The sequence below is a fragment of the Triticum aestivum genome, chromosome 3D (assembly GCF_018294505.1).
Source record: "Triticum aestivum cultivar Chinese Spring chromosome 3D, IWGSC CS RefSeq v2.1, whole genome shotgun sequence".
Taxonomy (NCBI): domain Eukaryota; kingdom Viridiplantae; phylum Streptophyta; class Magnoliopsida; order Poales; family Poaceae; genus Triticum; species Triticum aestivum.
The window spans coordinates 55,450,704-55,462,100 of NC_057802.1; the positions used below are offsets into that span (position 1 = coordinate 55,450,704).

Below are 11,397 nucleotides of genomic sequence, written 5' to 3' on the forward strand. Positions count from 1 at the left end.
AATGCAGGAACTGAAATCGAAGGAAAGCATTATTTTTGCATAGGAACCATGCACCACTCCAAACACAAGCCATGCACTGAACTCACACATGTTCTGTACTTGCACGGGCCTTTTCACTGGAACCATGGTTTTCACTTTCAGTGAGATTCCGGTGAAATTCACTAAATTTCAGTAATTTCAGTAGGCACTGAAATATTACGTTTCAACCAAAATATTTCAGCAATTTCAGTACAACACAAGAATTCAAATATTTTTCAAAATAGTTTTCAAAATTTTCAAATTTTTAATTAAATTCAAGTGAATATTTCAGTCATTTGGCTGAAATGAAAATTGAAATCACTGAAATTCACTGAATTTCGGTGATTTCGGTTGGTGCTGAAATTTTTCTGAAATTGAAATTGAAAACCATGACTGGAACACGCTCATGGAAAGCATTGGTTGAGTCACGAAAGGAATATGGCAAGCATCTTTGTCCCACTTGCCTCGGTCTTTGTGTAAAAAGAGGTCTGACTCAATGTTTCACTTCCCGGAAAATCACAGACAACCAACAGTGTTCCTCTGGATTTCCTCCAGACTGGTTCCTGCAAATCAAACGGCGCTACAGTAGCAAATCCTATGGAATGAGCGTTCCTGCGTTTTTCCTATGAAAAATCCTTCAAATCAAAGGAGGCCTTAACCGAAAACTTTCCGGAGCTCGTGAGGGACCAAGAGACCGTATCGGCCTCGGGTCGAAGCGCCACACCATCTATAATGAAGTACGAAGCCCGTCCCAACAGGCCCGCTCGTGGTCTAGGAGAGGTCTTTTGAAGGAAATGGCAGGCGGGCTAGTACTAAGCACGTCGGCCACGAGTATGTCAATGTTAGTGGCTAGTTGGTAGATGGCATAGTTGCTGCGCCACAGCGGTTCCGTTCCGAGCCAATGGTCGAGCCAAAACCTCGTAGAGTTGCCATTATTAACGCAACCTGGATCCCGTTCCAAAAAGGCGACCCTTTTGCCTTAGAGGTGACGAAACCAAAAAGGCTACCCTTTCGCCTTAGAGCAATTTAGTTACTATCATTTCACGTCCTTCTTAAAACAAAACAAAAAAAATGTGTGTTCTTCTCAAAAATAAATTATCATTTGACATATCTACCTTATTTTTAGCTTACTTTCACATCTCTACTGGTATGCACCTTAAAAAAAACCTCACGGATAGAAAAAGAAGCGAGTGGAACATGAAAAAAAAGAGTCATGCACCTGACGTATAGGTGCTCCCAAGTTTACAGCCCAGAAACAACGATCCAAGCACCTATTCGATGCCTACGGCCTACCTGACTCTATTTTTACCGGGCAATGCTTGGAAACGACAATGCAATCAGGCCGTAATCACTGCCTCTTTACATCAGCAAGATAAGACCTGAACTTCATTTTGTTGCACTAGTATACTATAGTACGTTTGGGGTGCTGCATGCACCTGCAATGAAAACAAGTTTTGCCATCTGTAGTTAAGAATCTGTGATGGATCAACTTTAATGATGATGCGTCCATCATGTGGCTAACAGAAGCTGTTGGGATTAAGATTATAGAAACAAGTTGCAGCAGCTACAAACTGTATCTAACTGATCAAGATTCAAGAGATTGAGTACTACTATTAATCAAGCAAAAGAGATGTTCTCAGCTGTATCTAACTGATCAGGATTCAAGAGAAGCTCGAGTCGATCCACCGATCGAGCATTACAGATCGATGCACATATACGTGCAGTTTTGGATCAAATCTTTGAGCAAGAAATAAAACTATAGTAGTAGTGCTAGTGCATCGTAATCACAGTTAACAGATCGGCATAGCACCTGAACCTTGATCGACGGAAACCCGAGACGGGCCGAGAAGAACAAAACAGAGGAGAGATTGGTGATCGCCGCCGCGCGCGCTATCAGCCTTGCAGAAGGATCATGGCGTCGGCGTACTCGGCGGCAATGGCCGTGCGCATCTGCCCCAGCGCGGCCTCCACCACGGCCAGATCGTCGATCGCCCGGCGCAGGAGCTGCTCGGCCGCGGGTGCCCAGGCGTGGGCGACTGCTTGCGGCGATGGCGGCCTGAGCATGACGTGGAAGACGGCGTCGGCCGTATGGCCGTGCGACTTGGCGGAGAGCAGGCGCTGCGACGCCGTCTCCGCGTGGCGGGCGGCGTCGGTGTGGTGGAGTTGCCACCTGTCCCATCGCCACGGCGCGTGGCCCTGGAGCCCGATGCGCGCGACGCAGAGGGAGAAGACGTTGCCCAGCACGGCGTGGAGCCTGCTGATGCGCTTGACCCGGCCGATGGCGAGGTCGATGATGTCGCCGCCTGCGGAAGCGCCCTGGCCGGCGTTGGGCGGCGGGTGCACGCCCGGGCCGAATCCGCGGCAGTCCTCGGCGGCCTGGCCGTACTGCTGGCGGGCGCCATTATTGATGGCCTCCGCTATCGCATTCGTCTCGCCGATGTAGGTTAAGCTGCCATTCGCCGCCTCCGCCGCCATGTTCCACCACTGAGGCCACTCCGCCATTGCCGGCGTCGGTGGCGCGCCTCTCTCCCTCCCTCTCTCTGTGACGCTGTTAATACTAGTAGGAGGAGACGTGAGGCTATCTGTTACTTGTGCTGCCGCGGGGTCGGTTGGGGCTATTTCTACCGCGCGCCGGCGAGGTAGTTTCTGGAGACGGTGGGGTAAATGAATGAGCCGTTACGGTGTGGGGCCCACTTGTCGTCACGCAGAATCGTCTCGCTGCCACGTCAGAATCCATCGCCGGGGCACGAGCAGCGAGCTAATGTAGCTTCTGATCAACTGAATACCTGGCCCCACGTTCGAGCGGCCCACCCGTCAGTGAAGATGTTGTGTCATGGCAACGGTATGTTGACCAAGCTGGGACCTGTCAGTCCATGCCAGGCTGGCTATTTCAGCGACGACGGAGAGGGGAGGGGAGAAAGAAAGAAAGAAAGAAGAGAGAGAGAGAAATGGCGCAGCCGCCGCCATGGAAGGCGATGTACCTGTATGTGGCGAGCCAGGCGCGCGACGGCTGCGCCGGCGTCAGGCAAAGAGTCGCCTCCGCGCGTGACGATCTGGCGTCCCCGCTGGTGCTGGACACCCGCGACGCCGAGGGGCGGTACACCCTGCTGCAGTCCGCGACGACCCACCTCCAGCACGCGTCCGACCACCTCTCCGCTTTCATCATCAACACGGCGGTGGCCGAGCGCCTGGCGCTCCACGGCTGCGGCCCCGTCCCGTCGCAGCCGGTGGCCCGCGTCGGCGACCTCCGCGCCGGCCACGACCACGACTGGCTTGGCCTGATCAGGCTCCAGGCCGCCAGGGAGCACGCCGAGGGCGCGCTCCGCCGAGTGGAGGGGGCCCTCGCCCTCCTGGGCTCCGTCCGGTTCATGCTTCACAGCCAGAACCCCGACGCTCCAGGGCGCCGGCAAGCCATGGAAGGGCAGCTCCACGCCCTCGACCTCCAGCCCGTGGTGGTCGGCGTGGCGAGCATGTCCGCGCTGGCCTCCATGGCCACGGAGCCTCCCATCCGCGACCGCATCCAGTGAGAGGTCGATCTCTTGTCTTGATCAGCTCTGCACGACTCTGCTTGCTTCATATCGGTCGTTCGTTCGCGCTGGCTAGCTAGGGCTACTTTGTCTCCTTGATCTTGTGATTGTGAAACCATGGATGATCTACCGGTCCGTCGAATTCGATCTACTTATCTCGGTTCTGTTGTTAGCACTTTGCAAGGATCATACCGGGGAATTAATTAGATCAGTCATGATGCCGTAGCGATTCGAACTACTACTTTGCTGTTTGTCGATCTGGAATCCCAGAATTACTTGTTGGTGATTTCGTTTGGTTAATCACTTAATTACTACTAGTACCATGCATGATGTATGATGATACGTCGATCATGCCTGCGTAGGTACGTGCTTAATGTGTTTGTTACAACTTGCAACAGACATTAGCAGTGCTTTTTTGCTTTTATGTGCAATTGCACTTTGCAGTTCTTTGAACTACCACCGGCGACCACATTCGCCTGCTTTTTACCGTGCAGTCAATTTCTTTTTTCGACGAACCGGTAAAGACTTAAGGCTTGTTCTGTCTCCACAAGCAACTCCAATACTTAGCTAATCTTGAACGAAAAATATACCACAAAAGTAAAAAATATTTTGAAAGAAAAACTATGTTCTCCATGTAACTATGCAATTAGTTGCACTTTTTCATGGGGTAATGTTGGTCTTCAGAATGTACAGTCACCTAAATGTCATGTGTCAAATCGCAAAAAGGTGCAAAAGAATATGAGCGGTTTTAGGCTTCATTTCTGAACCCAAAACTGTAGCAACCAATCACGTGCAATTCCAGTACGAGCAAACAACCCAAGTGCACTCTAAACCTAAAAAATTGTATTATCTCAAAAACCAAAAAAAAAATATAGTTGTGCAGCAAAATAATGTACTACCATTTCTTTACCTAAAATTTCACAATACATTTAGCCTAGGCTTTAGAATGTGCAATTAGCCCAATGCACATTTCGAAATCTAAAATTGGACAAATATTATCGGCAATTTGACGTGTTGCATGGTCCTCAATGTAATTTTTTGTATGTTTGAAGTGTTCTATTTTCTATGGACCTTTATAATAGATTCAGATTCCATTTAAAAAGCCATGAGAATCATGGTAACACATTTATACAGCTCAACACAACATTAGCGGCATATGGCAAAGTTAAAAAAACGTCAAAGCTATGGCAGTCATTGATCTTTCGAATATGGAACAAAAATGTCTCACTACTTATTTTTTGTGCCGTCATGTGTCCTTCGAGAGATTGCCTCAATACTAGCTAGACCAACCTGGTTTATGTGCACACCTTTGACGTGCTCACCAAGTCATGACATCACCCTGCCAGAAGCGCATCCTGGGGCACAACAATGTCGTTGCCATCATCAGCAACTTCCCCCAGAGCAATTGCCGGATGCAGCAGAATCCGGCGAAGAGGGAGTTTCTTCGTGCCCACTAAAGATTTTTGACACATCACGAATTGTTTAAGATAAACCGGATAATTCAAAATAGAACCTATGTTTCAAGTCTTCCACTATCACCACACATGGGCATGAATTCTTTCAAAACTAAACATGCATAAGGAGTGATATACATGGATTGGCCGGCCGTAGACGTCCTTGGAGCATGCTGATGGCCATGCGTGCTCTTTTTTAATTAGCCCATGAACATGTATGATACGTGTGTTGATGAAACGATGTGCCTCTCTTAAACAGGATGACCCACGGAGGCGTGGGTGAGGCGGCCGACGCCATCTAGGCTAGCTTGGTGCGGTGGCGGTGATAGTGCGCGGCGTATGTTGGTGGTGGGGTGGCGTGCCCGGGTAGGCGACCGGGGTAGGGTTTTACGGTGGCGTTCGGGCCAGACGACGGAAGGCACGACCGTATGGGGTGAACCGGACCGAGCTCGACTACTCAAATGGCCAAACGACACGCGTCGCCCTTCGAACGTGCAGTGCAGCTGGAGCCGATCGGCTGTTGGACTGCATAAAAAGTAGGGAGGCTTTTGGGTGAGAGAAGTGCATATTACACCCCTCAACTCTAGTCCTAGTCTAATATACACCCCCAACTCCAATACCGTCTAGTTTACACCCCCAACTCTCAAAACCGGCCAGAATTCAGCCCTTCCCTCCCCATTGACCAGTTTTGACCCAGTTGAGCAGTTTTGACCTGTTGACTGGGTGAACAGTAATTCACAAGAAATAAAAAATTGAAATAAAAAAAATAGTTTTTTCACTAAGTGAACAGTACATTCAAAAAGTTTAAAATACAAAAAATATTTTTGATTTTTTAATTTTTTTTTGTCTGGGTGAACAGTAATTCGGAAAATAAAATAAATTTTCTGAATTATTTTTGCATGGACGATGTTTGAGTGCGTGATGCTCGTTCCAATTTTTAGCTTCTTCGGACATCTGAGTAGCGCTAAGCAAAAAAGACAAATGTGACGCCTGTGAAATAGTTATCTGTTCGGGCAATTTTTTTTTGTTGAGATACCACTCAAATGTCCAAACAAGTTGAAAATTAGCACGGACATCACGCACTGAAAAATCGTCCATGCAAAAAGAAGTCAGATTTTTTCTTTTGAAAAAATAGTATTTTTTTGAATTTACTATTCACCCGGTAAAAAGTCGAAATTGTTTGTTGAATTTTATTTCCAACTTTTTTCTGAATTTACTATTCACTCATTGGAAAAACGAAATTTTTAATTTTTTTAGTTACTATTCACCCAGTCAACAGGTCAAAACCTGTCAACTGGGTCAAAACCGGTCAACGGGGAGGGAAGGGCTGAATTCTGGCCGGTTTTGAGAGTTGGGGGGTGTAAACTAGACGGTATTGGAGTTGGGGGTGTATATTAGACTAGGACTAGAGTTGAGAGGTGTAATATGCACTTCTCTCCTTTTGGGTCCGTCGGCTAGCGCGCGGCTGCAACAAAGCAAGCAGTTGGACTGCAGTGACCAGACGCTGTTTGATCCGAGGCAAATTTGACAATTTTGACCTATAATAGAAATCAAATCACAGAATGAACTGGTTGCGAAACTATTTCACTCCCCTGACCCTTTTGTGTAGCGCCCGCCACGCCGGCGCCACACCCTACGGTGCAACGCCTAGCTCCAGGGCGTTGCACCTCTGTCCACCGTGGCAGCCCACGGGCCCGCACCCAGCAGTGTAACGCCTCCGAGCTAGGCGTTGCACATGTAATGTGCAGCGCCTAGCCGCTAGGCGTTGCACGTGTAATGTGCAGCGCCTAGCGGCTAGGCGCTGCACTGTGACTTATATGCAAACGCGCCAGCCCTCTCCTCCCCCACCCTCCCCATTGGCAGTTACAGAAAAAAGGGCGGCGGCCATCTGCACTCCCCCTCTCAATCCCCTCTCCCAAATCCTTCCGATCTGACGATTTGGTCCGTGCATTTGTTCACCAATCCATCGTAGAAGGTACTCTCCTCCGATCCCCTTCTTTCTATCCATAGAAAATATTATATTTTGAAGATTTGGGGAACCCTTGTTTGAATCTTGCATGTATTAGATTTGGGCAACTTTTGTTTGAATCTTGCATATATTAGATTTGGGGAACCCTTGTTAGATTAGAATGTGGTTTGGATAGATAGGTTGACATGTTATTTATATAGTTTGGATACATAGATTGACATGTTTTTTGTATGGAGAAGTAGATTGACATGTTATTTGTATGGAGAAGTAGATTGACATGTTATAGTTTGTATACATAGATTGACATGTTATTTGTATGAAGTAGGCCCAAGTAGGGGGAAGCACCATATGCTTTGGATCTTGCATGTAGTAGGCCTACTTTAGTTTTTTTGAATTGAAAAGATAATCGTGTTGACAAGAATGCTTTGTTGAAATTGTTAGGATGGTTTGGCTTCTCGATGATCACTGGGACCATCAACACCGGTCGTACGCTATGTCGGTGCAGCAGCGGGTAATACTGAAAGTGGCCGGTGTTATGAATTTCGTATGTTTTTTCAAACACAAATGCCCCATATGTAATGTTATGATTTGTTTGTTTGTAGGAGCTTGCACCTCTGAAGCTTCGGTCTCACGGGATCAGCCTTGGAGGGATGAGCTATGATGAGCGGTACACACCTTATGTTAGGGAGGCAGGACTTCTCCCTTTCATTGAGTTGGTCCGCCGGTCGACGCCACCCAACAATGCTGCAGCACTCACCGCGCTTATTGATCATTGGAGGCCGGAGACACACACTTTCCATCTTCGGACCCGGGAGATGACCGTGACGCTGCAGGATATTGCTATGATCACCGGTCTTCCTATCGATGGCAATCCTTTATGTATGAACACCGATTCTGAAGGGTGGCGCGCGCAGATGCAAGCCCTTATCGGTATGGTTCCTCCGGAGCCTCGGGAGCCAGAAAGGGAAGATAAGAAGAAGGAAAGAGTCGCAGCGGGCGCTACTTTCACGTGGATATCATCGAACTTCGCTCATTGCCCCGATGATGCTAATGAGGACATGGTGAAGACTTATGCTCGTGTCTACATGTGGTACGTGATATCGAGGACAATGTTTGCTGATGGCACAGGCAAGAATGCTCCATGGATGTGGCTGAAGGCGTTGACCGTCTTCGATAGCAAATGGAGTTGGGGTTCGGCGACACTAGCTTACTTGTATCGACAGGTATGAAGTTGTTTCCTTTTCACTTCATTGATACATTATCAATGCGCTCTTGCGGCAAATTTGACCATGTTCTTTTTTATGTGCAGTTGGACGATGCCAGTTGTAGGCACACTGGAGGTATTGGTGGTTGTCTGCTCGCACTTTCCATATGGAGCTGGGAGCGTTTGCCGGTTGGACGACCTAAGACCGTGAAGTACGAGGATTGGGACGATAAAGACGACCCACTACGGCTCCCCACTTGGGCTTACAAGTGGGATGTGTTAAATGAGACGACGGATGATCCCTCTGTAATGTACAAGTTGTACAAGAGCGAGCTGGACGCGATCACGCCTGAGCAGGTGAACCGACCTTGCATAAGTGATTATCATGCTTGTATCTTCACTCGATATCAATTTTGCATTCAATCCCATTTTGCAGGTGGAATGGGAGCCGTATGGAAAAGGAGAGAGTTTTGGTAACCCTATAGAGTTCAGGCTTAATCCGATGTGCATTAGGGATAGGGATCTCTGGCATATGCGATGCCCACTGATATGCAACTGGGCGGTTGAGCTTCACCTGCCACATCGGGTGTTCCGCCAGTTTGGTTTGTTCCAGCCACACCCGCCGGAGTGGGAGGACACGGACAAGTTGCTACACGCGTAAGATATAATTAACCTTGAGCACTTAGCAGCTTCTCGACGGTTTCGATGATGCTAATATTCTGTTTCTAACTTGCAGGTTGGATAGGAAGAAGCAGCGGAAGATCAAGGATTGGGCCAGCCATCACAGGAAGTATGTCGTGCAGTTCGCTCTTAGTGTGGAGCAAGCAAGGGCTGGAAAACGAGCCCAGCTTCGTGAGCACTGCCCGATCGCGTTCAACAACTATCTCGCATGGTTTCTTGCAAGTACCCGCGTGGAGGTATGCCAGCCGGCGTATGCTGAGGAGATTCTGGAAGAACCCACCGTTTTTGATGAGGTAGCCCAGCACCAGTACAACGCATTAGTCAGGAAAGGCAACTCGGTGATCCCTTCAGCTCCAATGATGAACTTTGTGGTTAGCCCTTTTTGCTTTTCCATTCGCACTTTTCACATCTTCGCTTGCCTAACACTTTGATACCGTTTGTGTTCATAGCGTGCCCAGATCAAGAAAGCAGCTGACGAGACCGAGACTATTCTGGAAACAACCCCGGCTGGCAAAAGCGATGGGGAAGGTGCACTTCGAGAATTCATTAAGGTTCACATCTCCTTCAAACTAGCACTTAACATTTGTTGGTACGTTCAATGTCTCATTCACTTGTACATGTTGCAGCGCCAGGGCCAAAAGTTAAGGCGGCTATCAAACCTTTTCGGTTGTCGTGACCCCGAGTATGTATCACCAGAACGGTCTAGGTCGGCGACACCATCAGATCCCGCTTCGGGGCAGAGCCATGGTGAACCTTTCGAGGATGAGGATGTGGGTGGGGTCACCCAAGAGGTATGGCATGACGATATATATCCATTTGTTGATGCATTGCTAACTATATCCTCACACACAGTCTTTCCATATCTTTTGTTGATGCATAGGTTGCTGATGATATGACCTTGGGGACGTACCGGGCTCGGTCTGCATACGAGTTGAAGCCTAGGAGGGGAATCAACAAGTACACACCTGAAGACTTCACCCAAAGAGGCAAAAGGACTGTCGGCACCTCGCGGATGGCGGCTTTGGATGACTATTTGGATGACGATGTCGAACCGAAGGCGGAGCCGGAGCCGGAGCGGGTTCCTCTTCCTAGGAAGGTGAAGAAGATAAGCGTCAAGAGGGGGGGGAGGACCCAGCAAGCGTGGAAAGCACTAGTCATCTTAGTTTTTTTATAATGTTGAACTTCGAGTGTGATTTGTTATGTCGTTGAACTTGGAGTGGTCGTACCTTTTATGTCGTTGAACTTGGAGTGGTGGTAGCTCTATGGTAAACTGGAACTTATTGTGATGGTCCTTTCTATGAAATGATGTCTTTTGTGAACCCTTTGTTTCTTATACTAATTGTTATACTTGGAGAAATGATGTCGTACCTGAATGTTTGTTATACTAGTTGTTGAAATGTGGCTGAAAAAGACCCAGTAGAGGGGGGGAGGAGGCACAGTAGGTAGGCCTCAAGTTTCAGGCAAAAAATTGCTAAGTGTTTGTGCAGCGCCTAGCACGCAGGCGCCACACACTATAGTGCAACGCCTGCGTGCTAGGCGTTGCACGGTAGAGTGTGGCGCCTCCGCGCTAGGCGCTGCATATGTCTGTAACTAGCCAAACTTCTGTTGCTTTCTGGATAGCTACAGACATGTGCAGCGCCTAGCTTGGAGGCGCCGCACTCTACAGTGCAACGCCTAGCTCGCAGGCGCTGCACTATAGAGTGTGGCGCCTCCGTGCTAGGCGCTGCACATGTCTGTAACTAGCCAAACTTCTGTTGCTTTTCAGGCGCTGCACTATAGAGTGTGGCGCCTCCAAGCTAGGCGCTGCACATGTCTGTAACTAGCCAAACTTCTGTTGCTTTTCTGGATAGCTACAGACATGTGCAGCGCCTAGCTTGGAGGCGCCGCACTCTACAGTGCAACGCCTCGCTCGCAGGCGCTGCACTATAGAGTGTGGCGCCTCCAAGCTAGGCGCTGCACATGTCTGTAACTAGCCAAACTTCTGTTGCTTTTCTGGATAGCTACAGACATGTGCAGCGCCTAGCTTGGAGGCGCCGCACTATACAGTGCAGCGCCTAGCCCCCAGGCGCTGCACTGTACAGTGTGGCGCCTCCTAGCTAGGCGCTGCACTGGTCTGTAGCTATGCAGCCAGAACAGAAGGTACTTTACAGTTTGAGGCACTTGGACTTGGACTTAGTGAATTTTTTAGCTGTCCAGAGAGCCACAGCAGCTAGGCGCCACATGGTAGATAGCAGCGCCCAAGTACTTCACGACACATAGTAGTTCATAACACATAGTACTTCACGACACATAGTAGTTCTTACAACCAAATCAAGGAGGAGACATAGTAGTTCACCGCACATAGTAGTTCACACAACCAAATCGAGGAGGAGACATAGTAGTGCACGACACATAGTAGTTCACAACCAAATCACATTGGAGACATAGTAGTTCACAACCAAATCGAAGAGGAGACATAGCTCTATTGCGTAGAGCAAGGCCCCTTTCCCTTCTTCTTCTTCCTCTCTTCTTCCTCTTCCTCCTCCCTTTTTCTTATGAGGTGAG

General features: G+C 48.6%; 2 protein-coding genes across 2 annotated transcripts; one reads left to right on the forward strand and one right to left on the reverse strand.

The window, feature by feature from the left end:
* Positions 1–1,663: 1,663 nt before the first annotated feature.
* On the reverse strand, positions 1,664–2,594 carry LOC123074100 (uncharacterized). Its single transcript, XM_044497041.1, has one exon. It carries the CDS (start codon positions 2,518–2,520, stop codon positions 1,912–1,914), a length of 609 nt encoding a protein of 202 aa, XP_044352976.1. The 5' UTR covers positions 2,521–2,594; the 3' UTR covers positions 1,664–1,911.
* A 359-nt stretch (positions 2,595–2,953) lies between these two features.
* LOC123074101 (uncharacterized) lies at positions 2,954–3,795 on the forward strand. Its single transcript, XM_044497042.1, has one exon. The coding sequence runs from the start codon at positions 2,967–2,969 to the stop codon at positions 3,543–3,545; it is 579 nt and encodes a 192-aa protein (XP_044352977.1). The 5' UTR covers positions 2,954–2,966; the 3' UTR covers positions 3,546–3,795.
* Positions 3,796–11,397: the final 7,602 nt, after the last annotated feature.

What these genes read in the sequence shown, in the direction of transcription:
- LOC123074100 (XM_044497041.1), bottom strand. Translation starts at nt 2,520, where the DNA reads ATGGCGGAGTGGCCTCAGTGGTGGAACATGGCGGCGGAGGCGGCGAAT.
- LOC123074101 (XM_044497042.1), top strand. Translation starts at nt 2,967, where the DNA reads ATGGCGCAGCCGCCGCCATGGAAGGCGATGTACCTGTATGTGGCGAGC.